The 21,243-nt window shown below is 37.2% G+C and overlaps 3 protein-coding genes across 3 annotated transcripts; 2 read left to right on the top strand and 1 right to left on the bottom strand.

The window, feature by feature from the left end:
- Positions 1-75: 75 nt before the first annotated feature.
- Positions 76-7,743, bottom strand: itk (IL2 inducible T cell kinase). The gene is made up of 17 exons (XM_057350004.1): positions 7,287-7,743; positions 7,056-7,160; positions 6,537-6,618; positions 6,239-6,361; positions 5,631-5,662; positions 5,229-5,380; positions 4,760-4,825; positions 4,544-4,598; positions 4,009-4,088; positions 3,733-3,878; positions 3,363-3,437; positions 3,006-3,174; positions 2,714-2,930; positions 2,249-2,313; positions 2,047-2,165; positions 1,796-1,953; positions 76-809 (listed from the first exon to the last, which is right to left on the bottom strand). The coding sequence occupies exons 1-17, from the start codon at positions 7,422-7,424 to the stop codon at positions 750-752; spliced, it is 1,842 nt and encodes a 613-aa protein (XP_057205987.1). The 5' UTR covers positions 7,425-7,743; the 3' UTR covers positions 76-749.
- Positions 7,744-8,441: 698 nt separating this feature from the next.
- On the top strand, positions 8,442-10,252 carry med7 (mediator complex subunit 7). The gene is made up of 2 exons (XM_057350005.1): positions 8,442-8,573; positions 8,956-10,252. The coding sequence occupies exon 2, from the start codon at positions 8,965-8,967 to the stop codon at positions 9,685-9,687; it is 723 nt and encodes a 240-aa protein (XP_057205988.1). The 5' UTR covers positions 8,442-8,573; positions 8,956-8,964; the 3' UTR covers positions 9,688-10,252.
- Positions 10,253-11,060: 808 nt separating this feature from the next.
- Positions 11,061-21,025, top strand: lonrf1 (LON peptidase N-terminal domain and ring finger 1). The gene is made up of 12 exons (XM_057350021.1): positions 11,061-11,922; positions 14,205-14,323; positions 14,840-14,962; positions 15,179-15,343; positions 15,492-15,621; positions 16,398-16,473; positions 16,684-16,798; positions 17,045-17,166; positions 17,274-17,432; positions 17,585-17,747; positions 18,380-18,529; positions 18,638-21,025. Exons 1-12 carry the CDS (start codon positions 11,625-11,627, stop codon positions 18,785-18,787), a joined length of 1,770 nt encoding a protein of 589 aa, XP_057206004.1. The 5' UTR covers positions 11,061-11,624; the 3' UTR covers positions 18,788-21,025.
- The last annotated feature ends 218 nt before the right edge of the window (positions 21,026-21,243 follow it).

Here is a 21,243-nt window from a genome sequence, read left to right on the forward strand (position 1 = left end):
ACTTGACTAGACTTTGACTGTAAATAATTGTATATTGTCTGTTTTGTTTAACCTTTGATCAAATCAAAACAACAATTTAGGGCCTACATATACTGTATATATAAATATACAGTTGTACGTTTATTGGTAATTGTGGTAATAAAAAGCACAGAAAGCCTTGTGCAAAACGAAAAATACTGATAGACATAAATGTGTTTAATACATACAGTTGTTACAGCTACAAACTAACAGTCGTTTTATATTTATCACAAACATGACTCATGTGTGCCTCCTAAGGGCCAGATGTATGAAATGTAAAAAGTTAACGTGCAATTGTTGCTTTAAAGGGCCTTTTCCGCCTGATTTAAACTATAAAACTCAATTTGATGTTGTAATCTAATGCTGTTAACCTAAAAGCATGTAACCTAAAGCAAAGGAATGCTGTTTTAACAAATAAGTAAATTTAATTAAACCAATATACAATTTCTAATAGAGCTCAGGATGGACATATTCAAAAAAAAGAAAAAAAAGGTTTAAAAAAAGTGAAGAGAAGAAGAAACATTGTGACAGTAATTTTTGCCTTCTTTTCAAAACAGAAAATTGCCCTTCAATCATACAGTGTGTTTGCAGAGTATGAACACAGAAAATATAAAATAATAGATCTGGAAAATAAATAAATAAAATATACAAATAAATACAATATGATATTAGTACAATATACAATATTTTCATAATAAGTAAAGACGGGGGTGTGATTGGGATCAAGCTTCTCATTCAAGGCAGGCCAGCTGGTGCAGAAGCAGAGCGAAGGAGGGTCGATCCTCAGGTTTCTGTTAAACAAATGTTGTCATGTTTATGTTGCTCGGTCAGAAATGACAGTAATGAGACTCACTGGCAAATAAACGAATAAACAGATCAGGCTAGAAACAGCTTCTGCTGCTAGGAATTACAAGAGTTACTAAACAGAGAGTTGAAAGGTTTACTAAACAAATAACAAACTACTGAGGTGTTCGAATACCCCACCAGTAATCCACCTGTAAAACTGCAAAACATAAAAAAATAAGCAATAAAAGTAAGGAAGAATATCACAGGGGTTTTCGATTATTAAGGCCATAGGTGAAATTTTCTGTTTGAACGTGAGTATTTTGCCTGGATATCCCCTTATCAAGACTCTTAATGGTTGCCAATTGCAATGCTTTTATCCCATGTTGCTTTTAGTTAAAATGAACCTAAGGATACTTTATACAATATGCACTGTAAACAACACCACATACACCACAAGTTTTTTCTAAAAAAGTTTTCTTGAGAAGAGATTTTTTGTGATGATGTTATATCAAATGCTATATACAGCCGCAGAATAGTTAAGATTCCATTTTGAAAAAAAAAATTCTGAATTTACTTTTTATAGACCTCAAATACTGCAAAGATAGCAAGTTCATATTCACCTTTAAGCAATACAACAGTAATATATGTAAATGTATTTAGCAAAAGTTCAAAATTATTTTTATGTGATCACCTCGATTTTTATCATTTCATGTGTCTTGTCATGCTGTCAGTATTTCACATTGCTGTTGGGTGACTTTGTCACTCCTGAGGTTTGATTTTGTTGAAATTCAACAGACACTGGACTGGAAAGGCCACAATACATGTAGAAATGCTGATTAAATAAAAATTTGGATTGGTCTCTCTATTAGGCCTACATTTATTTAAATTTTTCATAATAAAGCAATGTCACACATTCTAGCAATTTTAATGTAGCATGATGCTGTTGTGAAAGTATACTGTATTTCAATGGCAAATCTATTTTGTCTCTCACCTCTTTCCAGCTCCACTCCATTAACTCATAGACATTCTGTGGGCAGAGACGAGGTTTCTGGAGCCTTTTCCTTTGATTTAGGTCCTCCACCACCTCTGCATTGCTACGTTTATCATAAGGTGTACATCCCTCGCTGTAAACCTCCCACATAAAAACACCTGGAAAGAACCAGACAGTGGTCAATACAAAATGTGTTTGCAGCTACCAGATGTTTGTATTTTCAAAAAAGTAAAATTGTCTTATGGACTCACCAAATGACCACACATCTGATTTGCTGCTGTACTTCCCGAATCGAATCACCTCTGGAGAGGACCACCTGACTGGAAATTTGCTCCCATGGGAGCAGGTGTATTGATCATCTAAGACAAACCTGCAAGTACAAGTGTGAATGTTGCATTACACTAAAGGTCCTAAAAATAGTACAGTTTGCAATGCTCAGACACTACTATTTACCTGGTCATTCCAAAATCTGATATCTTCACTACACTGTCTTTAGAAACGAGGCAGTTTCTTGCAGCCTGTCAAACAGATTTTGTTGAAAAATATTTTGTAACAAATGCACCCAAAGATTTTGTAGCAAATCCACCAAAATAAAGGCTTGAGTTTCATTAAAGCTGCAATTTATAACTTTGGTATAAAATAAATAGAAATCAGTTATTAAGCAAGTTCATCAAAACAGTGTTTGAAACTGTCTCCCGATTCACAACAATAAGATTTTACAGTAATAATGGTTTATAATTTGAGCTGAGTTTTTACGGAAAATGTCAGTTTGACGTCATTTGACCTCAACCCACGTAAAGATACGCCTGTAAATGAACCTAAAATGTTATGTTTCTAACAAAATGACGAAATCGAGGCAAAAGATATAGATTGCAGCTTTGCAAAAAGACATTACATTTCATTTCAATGCATGCTTACCAAGTCTCTGTGGATAAAGTTGGAGCTCTCCAGGTAGACCATCCCCTCACTTACGTCCATACACATTGTCAGCAGGTCGTCCTGTGAAAAACAGCCTTTTTTGCCCCGTAAGAAGTCTGTCAGGCAGCCATTCTCCATGAATTCAAATACCAGATACAGAGGTGAGCGCTGAGTGACCACTCCAAACAACTGTACCAGCTTAGGATGAGACAGTTTCCTGTGGAGAAAGCCCATGACAGGGCGATAAAATGATATTCTTCTAAAAGTATTTCTTTTACCAACAGCAACTCACATCATAATATGTGCCTCCTCTTTAAATTCTTCCTCTGACATGAAACCTTTGCGGACGGTCTTAACAGCCACCTGTCGTTCATGCCTGAAGCCCCTCCAAACGGAGCCAAACTGCCCGCTGCCTACCTCCTCACTTAAAATCAGTTCATCTGGATGAATCTCCCACTTGCCTGTAAGAAAACTGTATTTTAACTACCTGATTTAGACATTTATTTTATCCACATACAGTCTCTATATCCTGGTGGGATATATTTTAAAGTGAGTGCTAATGTGAATTGATCTCTGTTTATTATATTCTGAATATTCTACTATATTCTAAAGATGAATTACAGCTTTAAGTTTAGTCTCTGCACAATACCTGAATTCAACGCCTTTATCCTTGAAGAGTTTTGAACATTTCCGGAGACACAGTGCCTCAATCTGCTTATCAAACCTGTCACAAATATATGCACAAGAGAAAGAGACTAAAGTAGTTATATGTGGTTATCTAAAAGGAAAGGAATTCATATTCACACATTCATCTTGTGACATAGTTTGGATTATGACATAACTGTACCTATAGCAATTCAGCAAGATGAACCCAATATGATACTGATCAAAACTGCTGCACTTAATAAATAGTACCAGTTTTTATAATAAATAATTGCAAGGTAAATGTGTAAAATAAATATTTAGAGAACATACTACAATTACTATAACTGTGGACTTTGAGATTTGTAACATTTTACCTGCTGCATTATGTTGGTGATAGCGAATGAGCTCGGGAATACTTGAAAACAGATATTTCTCAGCTAAGTAATACTTGGCAGTTTCATCCTCTTTCTTCACCCTGACCTGGTAGTGCTTAATCTGGGGATATTTCTCTCCATCTGACCTGCAGGTGAAGGATGACGATCAACGTTGTCAGTACACCATTGTGGGACAATATTAAAAGAAGTAATTGAAAAATATATTTGTAGTGATGAAAGTTGTGACTGTAATGTTATTATAAAGGAAATGTTTACCCTGTTACTCTTGCAAATATCGACACCGTGTATCCTCCTGCATGTTTGGAGTCACGAACAATGAAACCTCCATCCTTGTTCTAAAATGTAAATATAATAATATGAATACTTTTTGTGCTAAATACACAAACAAACAATACAAATTATTAAATGTGTATACATATAAACACACTGTATATGTTTTTGTTTCATTTTTACAGATAAACAGAAAGATACTGTAGTGTGTATGCCACTTGCTAATAATCTCTAGGTGAGACATTGACATGCATGTGATCACATAAACCGACATGTAAGAAAGTCATGACAGGAAACACAGCAGCCACATTCTGGTTTAAGGGTTTCAACTTTTGCCTGCACTGTCTGCAAATGCTGCTCTTGCAGGTTTGCACAGAACCCAAACTTTGTGCAAAGCCCAAAACACTGTGAAAATGAACTAAAGTGACATGCAGATTGTGACATGTTGGATTTTTTTGACTAACACAGCCAGAGCTGGTGGTTATTATAGAAACATTCTCAGTACTTTGCGTTACTGTACCTCTTTCATTAGTAATTCCTCAGCCTCAGTCCGAGTTATGTCCTTATTGTACCATCTGGTTAAAAACAAAGCATAAATATGACCAATAGCAGACTGAATCAATGTGTACTGCATCAGGATGATTATTAACAAAATATATTAGGCATCTTTTATGCACACAGACCATATACTGTACATATACCATATACATTCAAGAGTATATAAAGGACAACCTACTCAAATTTCTCAACATTGTTTGAGACTTTTTCTGCAATATATATGCAAGGTACTGTCCCAACGTTTCTGTAACAAAGAAAATGAGCAAGAAAATCATATCTTAACTTATACAAGGATCAAAACAAGTTTAATTTATATCCAGATTTATTTGTATTTAAATATTTTATCAGTATATGTGTTCCCTGGGAATTAAACTCATGACTATTGCACTGCTAATGCGATGCTTTGCCAATTACGTTACAGGAACAAAAAATAAAATGAATGTACAGTAATAATGATTTCGTTTTTTTCTTTAAAGTGAATTAAAATTGATACACATATAATCGCATAAAATGTATTCAGATGATATATACCAATCTAAATTTACTGTGTCGGCAAACAATGTGCTTCACAACGGAGAGCTTCTCACATTTCCAAGACATTACCTAAATCAAGCATTCAAGAGTAGAAAAAAACATACAGTATTTACCCATTTTTGTCTCTTACAGTCCACCAGTTTGGTTCAGAGCTGTCAATGACAACATACTCTTCATCTTTGTGCAGCGGGAGGTCTGTGTCTTCTTCAGGGTTAAAATTCCTTTGAGCCACCACAATCCTTTCTTCTGAATCTGAATATCGCCTCTAGAATAAACACGGGCAGCTTAACTTAAAGCATCTTATTCAAACACGACACTGTAATTTAGCATTCTCACTGTTCTATCAAGATTATAACAGCAAAAATACTTTAACAATGTTGAAAACTTTACTTTTAAAACTATTCTAAAGTCTAGAATTTAAGTGTTAAATAATACACATATTAAAATACTGTGCCATACTGTACATTATATAAGCATTAAAGTTAAAGTATGTGAACAGATAATGAATGACATACCGATGGATCTGGAGTTGGCGGCAGAGGTTTGGCTGTAGACATATCATATAAATTCATGACAATGATAGAAATTGAATGTTATCATATTCCACAAATTATGCATCATGCACGTTATGTACCAACATATTTATTTTTTTATTACAAAACAAAATTGTATTTAAAAAAAGTTATAGAAAGGGATGACTTAAAGCAAATAATAAGGAAAAACAGCCAATATAATTCCAGAATAGATGTTTAAAATGTTTAAAAAAGCATCCCAGAGTGAGCTATCAAGCTGGCTGATAAAATGTAGAGTACATTTCAACAAATTCTAGGCAAAGAGTTGTTTCTTTGAAGACGTTAAAATATAACACAATTCGTACTTTACTGTCTTTACTGTCCCAAGTACTTTGCACATTTTGTAAATCTGTATGTTATAGGCATATGTGTGTATTGTACAGTATATTGTGCATTATGTATATGCATCACGTATTTGTCTACTGTATATTCTTTACAATGTGAATACTATTTTCTCATTACATCAATCATACGTATATAGTGCAGTGAAAAATAGAGTGATTTGATTTTTATCACTGTTCTGAATTCTGGAACAGTAAAGGAGTTTGTACCTCCATTGGGATAGTATTCACTGCATCCCGTCGCCTGCTTATCTGTTTGAAGACAACATCTCCATTTCCCCTCTCCCCAGAAGTCAGGATGGTACTTCATAAATAAGCTGTTATGTTGTGTCGCTTCATCGGATAAACAACATAAAAAGATACAATAATTTAATCTGACATACAGATGACAACATAAGCCCTTACTTTCACTCAGTACAGCCACAGCTATAGATAACATTTCAGTTTTTTCTCTTTTCTGTTCTCTTTTCGTGTAAAATATGTACCGCTTTCTATAACATCTGCTTACCTTCTTTCAGAGCTCTGACCCATTTTAACCTGCAGTCATTATCTGGAGCAAACACATACAGGTAATAGCTGTCATGGGCGATCTGTCAACAAACATTAACAAGGTAAAGATTAAGTCAATTTATTGACTATTCAGCATGATTACAGGTTCTACAAGATAGTTTCATTAAAAACAGTACATTATTATGCGGTTACAACATGGCATCAGTAATAAATAGAACAACAATTTTACATAAGCACATTTTTAGATAAGCCAATATTTACAAACTACTAATCTAAAATATAATACAATTATAAAATCCACATTCATTAAGGAGTCTACACATATAGGGGATTGGAGATCACCTACAGTACATCTCTCAAAAATAAATGCATTACACAATATCAAAAAGACTGTATTTTGTTTTTATGAAAAACGTGGATAGATCTCATAAGTACAGTATTTTGTATATCTGTAAAACTATATCCACAATATTTACAGACACAGGATTCTGTATACAAGACAAATACTCATTCTCACCTGGAATGGGTACTTGTATTCACAGGGTATTGGAACATCACTGCGCACAATCTCCACACATTTGATATGAGACAGCTCAATGCAACCTTTTTGAGTTGGCTTTTTCTAAGTCAGTTTAAAAACACATGATACATTACAGTTATGTTCTTTACTTGAAGCATTGCTTGAAGTTTGCCTATTACAAAATGCTGACAGTTACAATAATGTTACTCCAGAAGGTACGTTACTTACCCCAGGGCGATTCTCGAAATATGTCAGATCCTGTGTGTTTAACACAAAGATCCTCTCTTTGTAATTGCTTGGTGAAGTTCTTCTTTTTTGCTGTGATTTCTTGTACAAGGTGTCCTTTAAGATGACTCTTGGATACATGATGAAATTTGGATATTTAACTACCACATGGATGTTTGACTCATGCAGAAGCTCATGATGTATCACTAGCTATTCACAGGTAGAACTGACACTGATGTATAAAGCATAGGTTTCCGGAGTCGATACTTGGGTAAACCACTTCCTGAGGTAGGCTGCACAAAAAAAAAACTCTTAAGCAATCACACACACACACACACACACACACACACACACACACACACACACACGCACGCACGCACGCACGCACGCACGCACGCACGCACGCACGCACGCACGCACGCACGCACGCACGCACGCACGCACGCACGCACGCACGCACGCACACACGCACACGCACACGCACACGCACACACACACACACACACACACGCCTTCTCTCCATGCTCTCTCTGTAACATTCAAATGTATTTTGCTTGGATTTATAATCATTTTATATTCAGTTCATACTGACAAAGCATTGCATGAAAATTATAACAAAATGTCAGATGTGTATATATAGTTTTAATTAGACTAGCTGTTTATAAATCATATAAATATCGAATAGGCCTAAATGTACATTATTTAAAAACGGACTTTAACGTAAACTTCCTCTGGTGTTAATATTTTTTTGAAAATTAACTTAGCAGAATACCATAAATACAGAGGGTGAAATTCTCCAGCCGCAAACATTAATAAAGCAACCGCATCTGTGTCATTATAAATGTCATATAAAAAGTAACTTAATTACTGTACTTGTCTACTATTGGCTAGAACGCTGCAGTATATAAAACCGAAACGATTTGTTGTAGTCGTTTGCGGGGGTTAAAAGAGTTGCGAAAATACGTCAAGAAAAAAAAAACATTTTCCAACACATATGTACCGGTAGCATTTTTTTCAGACTCTTTGATTTGTTTCTGCTTGCGCTGCATATGTATTTTTCAAGCTAGATGACGTCATTAACCTCCCTTGTTTTGAACCCGCCCTTATCTTTCTTTGGCCAATAACATTCCTCGTTGCTAAGGGACTGTGTACCAATCCGATTGCTTCATCTTTCGATCTGCAGTAGAAATTATTTGAGACATGCGAGACGGTTCATTCGCTGTGTATGTTTTCAGAAAATCTGTCTACATAACCCACATTACTTGATATCGAATAAAGGCGGTTGATTCGGCAAGTATTATTTTTGTTAAATACTACAGGGATTTTGTCTGTATTTATATGTTTTGTAAATCTTTGTATCGTTAATCCGTGAACATGTAACGTAGCATTTAGCTTCGTTGTGTCATTTATGAACAATTATTATTGATAAAATACGTTTATAATGTTTATTTAGCTTTATAACCGCATCTCAGTGGTTTACAGTAACATTCTAGAAATTGGCGTTTTTAAGCGAATTCATTTTTGAAACACAGGATGTGTCTTACTGGATTTTACGGGACACTTTATATGAATAATATTAGTAGTGAATGTTATATCATTTTGTTTATCTTATATATTTTTTATATTAGATTTACTTATATATTTGTCTACCTTATCCCTTTCCCTTGAAAAGATATCCAAAATGGGGGAGCCACAGCAGGTCAGTGCTCTTCCGCCACCACCTATGCAGTACATCAAGGAGTACACGGATGAGAATATGCGAAAAGGGTTGGCCCCCAAACCTCCACCCCCCATTCGAGACAGTTACATGATGTTTGGTAATCATTTCCAGTGTGATGACCTCATCATTCGACCTTTGGAGAGCCAGGGCATTGAGCGCCTCCACCCCATGCAGTTTGACCATAAAAGAGAGCTGAAGAAACTAAATATGTCCATTCTGGTGAACTTTCTTGACCTCCTGGACATCCTCATCAAAAGCCCAGGCAGCATTAAGCGAGAGGAAAAGCTTGAAGACCTGAAACTCCTTTTTGTCCACATCCATCACCTCATCAATGAGTACCGGCCTCACCAGGCCAGGGAGACACTTCGTGTGATGATGGAGGTTCAGAAGAGACAGAGGCTGGAGACAGCTGAGAGATTCCAGAAGCACCTGGAGCGGGTTGTGGAGATGATTCAGGGATGTCTTGCTTCACTGCCTGATGATTTGCCACAACCAAATAGTACGGGGGAGGCTGGTGGTGCCGGCATAGCGGGAGCCTTTAGACTAAAAACAGAACCTATGGATGTAGCTGAGGCGGGAGTTAGCTGCATGGTTGTGCAAACAGACAAAAACATTTCCTCGGAGCGGGACAAAGTGTGGGATAAGGATTCTTCAATGTGCAGAATTATTGATGAAATGACTTGAGCTGCCTAAAAAAATGTTTTTGTTTTGTTTTATGGTTATTCAAGAAATGTCAGTTTTCTGTCTCTGTCAAAAGGCATAGGCAACCAACAAGCAGAACAAATTATGGGCATTTTTACTGTTTACACAGTGGTCAGTTTATAGTCCAAGTAGAATAACATGCATAAAATAATTAAAAAAAAAGGTGATCTACTTTTCAATTGCATATTTGCCCCATTCTGCTTTTTCTATTACATCATACAGGTGAAACATATTTTGTAAATGTGTTCGGCTTGTTAAATGCACATGACTTTATTGTGCAGCAGCCAAATATTATATAAGTATTGGCAGGAAGTAATTTATAGGTCTTTACAGTACTTCAGTGTTTTGATGAAAATAAAGGGTAACCCATAAGTATCTATTTACAGCCATGAAATGTCTTCTGTACTTTTTATATGGTATAGTTGATCAATTGTGGCAAAACAGTGTGGGTCCCTAAGTGACACCTGCTTCCTTTAAAAATATGTATATAAATAAAATGAATGAAAAATAAATGAAGACTTGTGCAGTTAGGTTCTTTTGAAATGTGTTTTTCCTACCATAGTTTTATGCAACCAACTAAAATGATATAATTTAAGAGTTATTTGTGTATATTTGTGTATAAGTAGGTTTACTCAGATATTTTGTAAAACTTTACAAAACGATTTGCGTGCCGTACTTCTGACAACCTGCTCTACCGCATTTGCACAGGTCATTATAAAATGTGTTGTGTCATGTGATATTGTTACACTGTTACACAATGTTAAATTTTATACAACCTTTACCATTACTGCACTTACGAAATTGTGTTCTTATGAAAAGTGCACTTTAGTCTAATGAGTAAGATATATTTTACCCAAACATGCTAGGTTAGTATTCCAAATGCTTCTCTATCAATAATTTGATATTGTCAGATGCCCTTTCCAGTACATTGACCGTTTTACCAAACAGTATGCCAGTATAATAAACAAGAATGTCACTAATACCAGTAATCTGTGTCACACAACATATAAGGAAGGGCAAACGTAATTCAATCATAGTTTGCATAGTAGGACCTACAGTACCTATTTATGTAATAAAAAAAGGAATACGTTACACAATGTTATTCTCTGGAGTTTATAGAAATTCCTGTAATCTTACGGTTTGGCCAAGATTATTAGTAAACATTGTTCTAGTATGCAATGCTAGATTTTCGAAGTACGCGTATTGTTCAAGGAAGTCCTATATGTGCGTTTTTTTGTAGGTGTACAGTGTTGTGTTCATTGAATTGATGCGCGAGATTCCTTGTTATGAAACGCGGAGCTCGCTGTTTCACAACTGGAGCGAAGAGCCAATGAAAAGCCTCGTTACGAGTCACATGGTATTTATTTATGTAATGCAATGGTGTCAGAAGCGAGCCCAGCGTTATCCAATGCAAGGAAAACGCAAGAAAACAATCTGCGAGGCTGTCATTAAGAGAAGCTTAACAGATACATCGGCGGGTCTCTAAATCAGACCTTTTGGCTTTGCACTGCGTTGATGGAGTTCGGAGGAAGCAGCAAACCCAAAGCTATCGGACCGAAGCGGAGTCAGCCAATTCATCATGCACAAATAGGGGAAACGTTACTCTCAAAACAAAAACTGAGAAATGATTGACAATGGATAAACATAGACATTAAATCCACATAGAGTCTGCTGAAGAGGGAATTTGGAAAAAAAAACATGCGCGTGGCACCAGTAACACAATTTTGCAGAACGGCCTTTATAAGCTTGTGTTATGAAAGGAGCGTTTACGAAATGATATAGGACAGAGCTGTCGCGTGTAATGTTAAATAATTTTCAGTGATGTCACGTTACATGAACGTAGAATAAAGCTATTTATTTAGTTGAAAACGAGCCTTTTCTGTTCAACTAAGGAGAAAGCTATCGCCGGATAAAAAAGCATGGATCTGCTGGAGTGTCCGATCTGTCTGTTCCTCATGTGCGAGCCCGTGACCATGACTTGCGGTCACTCGTTCTGCAGGAGGTGCATGGGCTCTTTCCTGCCCTCGCGATGCCCCACGTGCAAAGAACGATTAAAACAGAGAGACGCGAAGAACATCAAAAACAACGTTTTAATCTTCAGCGTCATTGAGAAATGTTGCCCAGACGAAACCAAAATGAAGTGTCACATTCAGGAGAAGCTGAAAACGAGCGAGTTTACGGAGGCGCTGCGTATTGCGGATGAAGGAATAGAGATGGGTAAGTATGATAAAAACGACTTTACGGAACAACTTTGATGGCTGCCTGAAAATATAGGCCTATATTATGTAACAAGGACCCGTTTCAGTTACTGTACGCATGAACACTCTATTAAGGGGTTGTCTCATAACCTAGTGAGTTGCCTACGTAGACAGCATTTTTGGCATACAAGTGGTTAACTGACTTGAAAGTCTATGTAGGCAGCTTATTACATTAAGTTGTTGTTTTTTCTGTAGCCTACTGGATATTAATAACTAACTGCCTTTTATGGCACATTTACCACACCATTCTGCTGAAATAGGCCAATGAGTTTGTTACAGCTCTGCAAATGTTAAGATATTGTCAATTAAACCTTTACTCATGGTTTGAATTAAATTAAGATATTTTAATTTCAGGTGACCGGAGATGTAGTTTAGGGTCATGTCAGTTCATGTTCTCATTGTGTGGGAAATACATCTGAGGGATGATGTAATTCATACGTTTTGTGTCAGAACAAACCCTAACTAACCTATAAACACAGGTTTATTAATCAAAACAAGCCCCCAGTGGCCAACTTGAAAGCCATACAGAGAGATTAAGATCTGTTTCTAGAAATATGTACTTGCCCTAGATTTCAGTCTTTTATGATAGCGTAGGCTAGTAGAAGATCTAGTATTTGTGATCCGCCTACTCTCATATCGGTTGGGGAGGAAACTGTATCTGCTTGTTGAAAGCAAGAGTGATTTCATAAACTCAGGCCAGTTACGGGGTAAATTAAGAGAGAGCATGTGAAATAACTATGAAAGGACCTGCAAGGGCACAAGTTGGTGAAACAACAAATCCCCTTAGGTTTACAATATACTGTACACGAAGGAGACGTTCGATGATATAAGTTGTATCCAAATTACCGCCACAGGCTGGACTGGAGGGCTTCGTGTTGTTTCCAGGCGGGCCGTTAAAGAACGCGACACGCACGTCTCCCGGAAGTCCTGTGAAATTCAACCAATCAGATGACGACTTTGAACGTGCTGAAGTGTTTCCAGAAAAGTCTGCCTTATGCCCATCGGGCTCTCACACTCACATATCCTTGGTGTTTTCGAGTCAGATCCGTGGGCGTGGCTTGTTGGTTTTGACTAAATCCTTGGTGTTTCAAGTCTTACGAAACCTTTACCCTAACCCACACCCTAACCTAACTCTAACCATCTAAACTACCTATGATTGTTAAAATTGTAAAAAAAAAACAGTTTGCGTGATGACGTCAGACTCGAAACACCAATTTAGTGAGAGCCTTATGCATCGGACGTTTAGCTAACGGTCTGTGGGCGTGACGTCTGAGACTAATGCGTTCCCCTGACAGTATGAACCAGTGCGGTTTGATAATTGTTCTGTGTCTGGTCTGGTTTTTGTTTTGCTAATACTGGAAGGCTCCTCTCACGAGGTATACTATTACTCAAAACAGTAACAGTAATGTTTTGTCCTTTGGTGAATCAAGTATCGTTTTCCATGCAAATGACGGAGTGCAATTATCTGTTTTGAAACAAAAACATCAGAGGCAGAACCGAGGCGTCTGTCAACTCTTTGAATCCAATTAGAGGCGGTCTCTTGTATGCTGTGTTCTGCCCCACATACACTTTCTCCTTGTGTAACAGGCTCGGGGAGTCGTATCCGATTATATAATCTGCTTTTATTGGCAACAGCCCTGGTTAAACATCGTTTACCTGTTAAATTTCATACAAATGCAAGTCGCAGTTTTGTTACTCTTTATTCTTTCTAGGAATGTTGGACTTGAAGTTACTGTCATGTCTTTGTTATAGTAAGCTAAGCTCATCCACCCCTTCCTTTGTCTATTTTTTAGATAGCGTCATGTACTCCTTTATGCATAACACTGTTATGCTAATCTTATGCAACCACATGCCAAGTTACATATATGTGAATACTTTGGAGTTGAGGGTCTTATATTCCATAAAGTGTAACATATATGGATTCAATCACTTGAACCACATTCACAGGCAGTCGAAAATGGATGACATCATTTCACCTGTAGTGTGTACGCCAATTGTTCTGTTGTCTCGGACAACCATGAATTGCTTCCTATTCTCCAGTTGAAGAGATAGGTTTTAAACCTATGTAAAAGAAAATATCTGTCAAATAAAAAATTAGGAAATGTGCATACATATACTTGTCATAACTTCTAACATTCTCCTTTTCTATAACAATCTTGATTTTTGTTTAGCTACATATCTAAAATCTTAATATCTAAAATAAGAATGAGGATCATAGATTCCTCCATCTTTTTTCTGCAGCCCCTGATGATGTGAGCCTGAAGGTATGGCGGGCTGAGGCCTGCATGGGCCTTCGCCGCTTTTCTGATGCCCTGCGTGACCTGGATGACCTCTGCTGTGTGCGTCCTAACTGGACTGAGGTAAGAGACATTTGGCTGACTGTGTGTTTCCTCACAGAGCTACCAACCCTGATTATTGTTAGAGCTGGTGTTGGCTGCAAATGATAGAATGACAGTGTCCTGCTCTGTGTCATGCTTCAAATTTGTTTTAAATCCATTTCACTTCCATGGCGATTGTGTTTATTTATTATACACATCAGCACTCCAGAATCTCGTAGCTGTGAACTCTCATGGCATGGTGTTAATGACTGACACAGTTACATAGTTATGGCATCTTGGTTGGTATGGGCAAGGGCACATTGTGTTATTAGGCATGGCGCCCAGAGTAGACAGGTTATGTCATTCTAGATGTCTAACGGAAAGACAGGTGTAATGTTATTCCTGATGTTTAATTATTACTATTTTTAAGAATATCCTTTGTTGTTGTCAGAATCTTATTTTGTCTTTGTGTTTGTGAACATATTGAGAAAGAGATCATGTCATAGTAGGTGTTTTGGCTATCAATGTTTATAATCTGTGTTTGTAATCTGATTTTAGGGTTTCTTTCGTAAAGGGAATGTGCTTCTTGAAATGGGCAGACAGACTGAAGCTCTCATCCAGTTCTATCGTTGCCTGAAACAGCAGCCTGACTTTGCCCCGGCTAAAAACCAGATTAAGATGGTGGGTCTTCGTAATAATGACACTTTATTCAACAATTTTGAGTGGTTCAGAATAAACACAGCAATGTATGAAGCCTGAGCCATAACTATAAGGGTTAAAGGTAGGAAGGATTCTGGGTCCCACAGGTGCAGGAGGGCCTTATAAATATATATTTGCAGTATATATTAGTAATAGTAGTAATTGTTTTATATAACACATTTATTGATTCATTGACAGATCTTGGAAGCAGAGGGCATGGCTGTACCAGAAGAGGTTTCACGGATCCTGCAAGTTGTGTCTCAGTACCTGCAGGACCCCTGTCCTATCACCAGGTCTGTAAGCCCCTCATGCACAGATGGTCAACGCTACCTCCACAACAGTGCTGAAACTGAGTCTGACCAGGTGAGGTGTGCTTAGAGCACTAGTGCTATTGTCTTTTCAATTTAAACACATTCAAATTAAACATGTGGACTATGTTGCAAATTGTGTTGCAAATAGAGTGTTTCGGATAAAAAGGTTTCTACTCACTCGCTGCACTTTCCTGTCCCAGAATGCAACTAAACCAAAGCACATCACCAGCGGCGAATGCTGCCTGAGCCTGTGTCAGGCTGTGTCCTTCCTCCCTACTGCTGAAGAGGATGAAGAGCTGATGATGAAGAGAGAGGAGAAACAGAACAGAGGTGACTTTCTAAATGCTGTTTGGGAATTTATTTATGAATTGGATTATTGTTGTAAAGGACTTTCAAAAAATAAAAGTACTGAAAGTATTAGTAATAAAATTACTACACGGCTCGTTGGAATGCTTGATTCTGATTGGCCAGTCGCGACATTTGCAGGTTCGTTATTCCCAGATAACAACCTCTCAAAACTAATAACACACGGTAACCCGGATGCAGCAAATCATTTTGACCGTTTTCTTTTTTTTTACAAATTAAACATAAATATGTCTTTTAATAACATATATGACGTTTTATTTACAAATGATTAAACCAAATTGTCTGTTTGTGACATTTGAACGTCGTTTCTTACATTAAAACCGAAAGTAAACGGCTTTTCCTTGTGGAAGGTCTGCATTCGGTAAAAATGAGCTAATAAAATATTTCAAATTCACATTTCATGTCCAGTTTTTTTCTCATGTGGCAAGTAGCTGTGTAATAAGCGGGATAATGTACAAGCAGCTGGTTGTTATCGCAAAAGGAGCCCCTTCGGTGATCACACTGTCGGGGCTTATTTCTGCGATAACAACCGGCTGCCTGTACATTATCCCTTACTTATAAATGTGCAATGTTAATTAAATGTTTAAATGTAAATTGCTTTGGCTTTGCATACAATTTGACCTAATGAGCAATTTTCTAACAGTACAAGATGACATACTATAATTTGGTTTTGTGGTCTTATGACTAGAAAATAAATCATCATGACCATACATTGATCCTCATGTATTTTCTCTTTGTAGGTGTATGCTGTGTGGGTAGAGAGTCCTGCCTCAGCGTTCTGACCGTATCTGATTTTGAGTGCCCTCTCTGTATCAGGTCTGTGGGGATTTGGAATGTGTCATGCCTGTATTTCATGTCATTGGACCTTTTTCATTTCCTTTACTATAGTATTTACATACTAGATTGCAGTGGTCAGTTGCTGATGTAAATGTACTGCAGTGCTTATGTGATTGAATAAATTCTGAGTTATTACATTGTATTTCCTTGTTCTTGATTTGCTCTCATCTCCTGATAAATGTTTTAAAGGTTGTTCCATGAGCCAGTGACCACCCCCTGTGGACACACCTTCTGCAAGAACTGCATCGAGAGAAGTCTGGACCATAAATTACGCTGTCCTCTCTGCAAACAGCCACTGCAGGAGGTACCTCTAAAATACACTGTTTGCACAGAGCAGCGCATTTTTTTCACACAAAAATGATTCTAGTGTTAGTGATAGAATCAGTAAAGGTGTTTGCAGATCATTATGTTTTTCTCCTACAGATTAACCTAGTAAACCTTTTAAATCATTAAGTTAATCACTCTGTGTTTTTAGAAGACAAAATAGAAGCAAATAAACAGAGCAAACCCTTATACATAATAGTCTCACTGTACCACTTCCTATTTCTAGTATTTTAAGAACAGGAAGTACAACAGTACAGTGGTGCTGCAGGAGATTATGACCCGCCTCTTCCCCCAGCAGCTGGCTGAGAGGAAACAGGTGCATGAAACAGAGATGGCAGAGCTCTCAAAGTAAGCTCCCCTTTGGTAACAAATCCCAAGTGGGCATCTGCTAAATAGAAGACCTGTGTACATTTATGAATGAGCAGAAGTATTCATTTTATACCTATTATGTCTAGCTTGACCAAGGATATCCCAATCTTTGTGTGCACGGTGGCGTATCCTGGCATCCCGTGTCCTTTGCACGTCTTTGAACCTCGCTACCGTCTAATGACGCGCCGATGCATGGAGACGGGCACCAAGAAGTTTGGCATGTGCAGCTATGAGCATGGCAAAGGGTACATTAAAAAAAGATTAGTCAGTTTATGCAGTTCTGAGATTAAACTTGCTTCTGTGCGCCTACAGAGAAAATCAAATAAAAAAAATCATAGGCATTATTGTTTAGGAAATGAGTTAACATTACATGAATTAACACCATAATCTGTCACAGTTTTTCAGATTATGGCTGCATGTTGGAGATCCTGGATCTGGACTTGCTTCCTGATGGTCGTTCATATGTGGATACGGTGGGTGGGAATCGCTTCCGAGTGCTCAGGAGAGGACAGAGAGATGGCTACCACACTGCTGATATTGAGTACCTGGAGGACCACAAGGTAAGAGGTCACATATAAAAAGAATTCAAAGGGGAAAAAAACGTACCAGATCCAGAATAAGGATGTCAGATATTTTTATGTGGCAATGCAGATGTTTGTATGGTAATACAACAGTATAGAGGTACATAAATCACTTTAAGACCGAACCAGGGCTGTCTTTAGACTATTTTGGCTATTGCCATTAGATTACCCTTGAATATAATTTCTTGTAAATTTGCAAAGTATTGTAATTTAATTCTAGTACTTAAATAGTAAAAAAAAAAAAGTGTGGATTAAAGATTTACGAGAGGTATACGTTATCGCCATCACAAGCTTTAACCTGTCTGTGTGATTGATTGCTAATAATTGCAGTACATTTGAAACCCTTTGTGAATACTCCGAATGTTAATGTCAAGTAAATGCTTAACGTTAATTACTGTGTTAATTGTAAATGCATTCAGCAAACACTTAGAAGAGGAGGTGATTAATTGCCTGTTGGTCAACAAATTCAAGTAAACACATTATGCAAGCATCATTTAGTCCTCTGGTTATGCATTAAAGAAAACGTAGGAGGCAGAACCTAAATCACAGCCATCATAAAACTTCAGACTGCCTGTTTGTCAACCTGTCATGCATTTGCATACTGCGTTTAGGTGGAAGGCGCAGAGCTGGAAATGCTGCAGAATCTCCACGACAGCGTGTATCACCAGGCGAGGGAGTGGTACCATCGCCTGAACAGCCGCATTCAGGAGCAGATCAGCCGGCAGTACGGCATCATGCCCGAGAAAGACGACAACATACAGGTCAGGCCACACTTGCATTCATTTACACATCAGCATAAACACCAAAACAACTGGAAGTGTGTTATAATAATAGAAATATGATAATGAATGTGTTTTTGTGCATTGCAGGAATCTGCTAATGGGCCAGCCTGGTGTTGGTGGCTGCTGTCTGTTCTGCAATTAGATCCATCCTATCAGACCACGGTTCTGTCTCTCACATCCCTAAAGGACAGACTGGGTCATCTACGTATTGTACTAGAATACTTCTCTCAAGGCTAGCACAGGGACACGGTGGAAGATGTCTATTGTTTTTTACTGTATATTTTGATTCAACTGCGAGAGGTTGTCAGCGCTTCTTAATAATGTTCCTCACCCCACAAAACTTGATCGCTTTTTCCTGATCATAATACTTAAGATCACTTGTGCTTGGTTAGAAAGAATTGCAAGGCTACGTATTGCCGCACAATGGTATGATATCGAGGTATATCAGAGCACCATTACCCATTTCCGTTATATGTTTTTCTTTTCTGGTTATGGAGAGCTTTGAATATATTGATGCATTTTTATGGACTGTGCAACTATTGAATTAGTCATCTAACTAAATAATGGTACTTTAGGTAAGCACTAAAGAATCAAGGACTTTGTCTACATAGAACAGCGGTTTATTGGTGTACGCTGTTTGGTTCATTAAAGGCCAGAATGGATGCTAAATATTGTAGCTAATGCAGTTCATACCAACAGTGCTGTTGGGGCCAGAATTTTAAAACGTGCATTTGCGCATATGTGCCAGGAGGCAAACTGTTTACCCTGAGAGACTGATGAGCAAATAGAATCTCATTATGTATAAATGACACCTTTGTGAGAACATCCTCAAAATCTCACTGCTAAACTCTCACGATTTCGGCCATGATCACCATATGTTTTTTGAGCAAACCAGAAATTATATTATCTTTATCTTTAAACGGAATAATTTGATTAGTGAAACCAACACCACAATAGCAATGATGTAGAATAATCTTCCATTTTTCCAGCTGCAATATTCTGAATGAATGAACAAAGGCTGCAAGCTCTGCTTTTGTATTCTCAGTATTAAGTGTGTTTTAAGCTTGCTGGTATGATAATAGAGAGAAGAGATGGGAGCAGGACGTTTGTACATTACTCTTAAACAAAAGCTGATTTTGATTCCGTCTGCGTTGTGAAGGTTTTAGCTTTCTGAAAGATTGTATGTAAATTCATAAGCCTCTTGGTTGAGCAGTGCATCTCCAAATGTTTCCGTCCCAGCGATTTTGGGACTATTTCTGCGTGCTTGTGCCTTGTGCATGGCCTTAGTCTGGTTTCAGATGTTTGCTTGAGGACTTGATGATTCATGTTTTTTTACTTCTGTTCTAGTGCCACATTCTGAGGAATGTTAATACTATGATTTTACACGTCCCTATGTACTTGAGCTTAAAACTCAACTTTATACTTTGTGCCATAGGTTTTTGTGTAGCTGCTAATGGCTGAACGTCCAACAAGATTTATCAGACATTTACCTGCACTGTTAATTTATTTGAAGGTCTCAGATTTGATTTCTTTGTGCACTGTTCTGACAATTACTGTCATTTTGTATTATTGTCTAAAAAACAGTTACTTATGGAGGGCAGTTTGTTTGCACCAGTTTTCATTGCAGTATGTTCCGAGTCTAACAATTCCGCCCTTTTATTATTTACAGTAGCATTCATCCATAAACCAAGATTCAAAGATCTTCAGATCTCTGGGTCTTGGTTATATTTCTCTTAGCACTGTAAAACACATGCATGGTCAAATATTTGCTGAGCTGCACATTACTTGTGACCGCAATACAACCAGAGTGATTCAGAAAGATGTGCACATATTTAATATAAGTCTTTACAAAAGGGAAAGCTAAGCTATATTTAAATTGAATTTAGTAATTTAGAGAATTTAAACTTTACATTTACTTAATAATGTCTAATACCTTCCATCCTCAGGATACAGGACTTGAAACTCACCTAGAAAGGCTTTATTCAGACTCTGCTTTGTAAGACTGTACAGTAACAGTGCATATGTCTCAAACATGTAACTGACATCACACTGAAATAGCAGCCTTTTGGTTATTAGCATACTTGATAGTACAACTTCAGTCACTTTGTTCTTACAAATATAGAGAGGGGTGCTACTATAGTCAATTGTTTAGGTTTAATCTATGAATATCAAGTAGTCAAATTAATTTTGACCCAGATTTTCTTAAGGAAATTAAGGAATACATACTTTCTGGCCAATTGTTATTATAATAATTTGCACTTTTATTGCAAATGAATAGTGAGCTTATACATGGTATTTCTTTTTTTTTGGTCACTAATTTTGCTTAATGTTATGTATTGATGTGTTTAGAATTAAGGCAGCATTAGCCAAACTATTTTATAATTTCGTAATCCCTTGTGTAAACTAGGGACATCTATCAATATTTTTTCTTTTGAAAGATTTGTTTCTAATAACATACAATAAAGGTGACATAAGAGAAAAGTCTTGCCTGCTCTGTTTTTCTGATACTAACATTTGTGTGAATTACCAAGCAGCCACTAGATGGCGTCATACAACCACTAAATATTTGGTATTGGCATGTGTTTTGTGATTTTAGCATGCGGTTTCTTGTTTGGAAAAAAACAAACAAGAAAGAATTGTATGACATAGTGAATGCCATAAGTATAACAAATATGTCCATATATTTGAAATGG

The sequence above is a fragment of the Triplophysa rosa genome, linkage group LG13 (assembly GCF_024868665.1).
Source record: "Triplophysa rosa linkage group LG13, Trosa_1v2, whole genome shotgun sequence".
Classification (NCBI taxonomy): Eukaryota; Metazoa; Chordata; class Actinopteri; order Cypriniformes; family Nemacheilidae; genus Triplophysa; species Triplophysa rosa.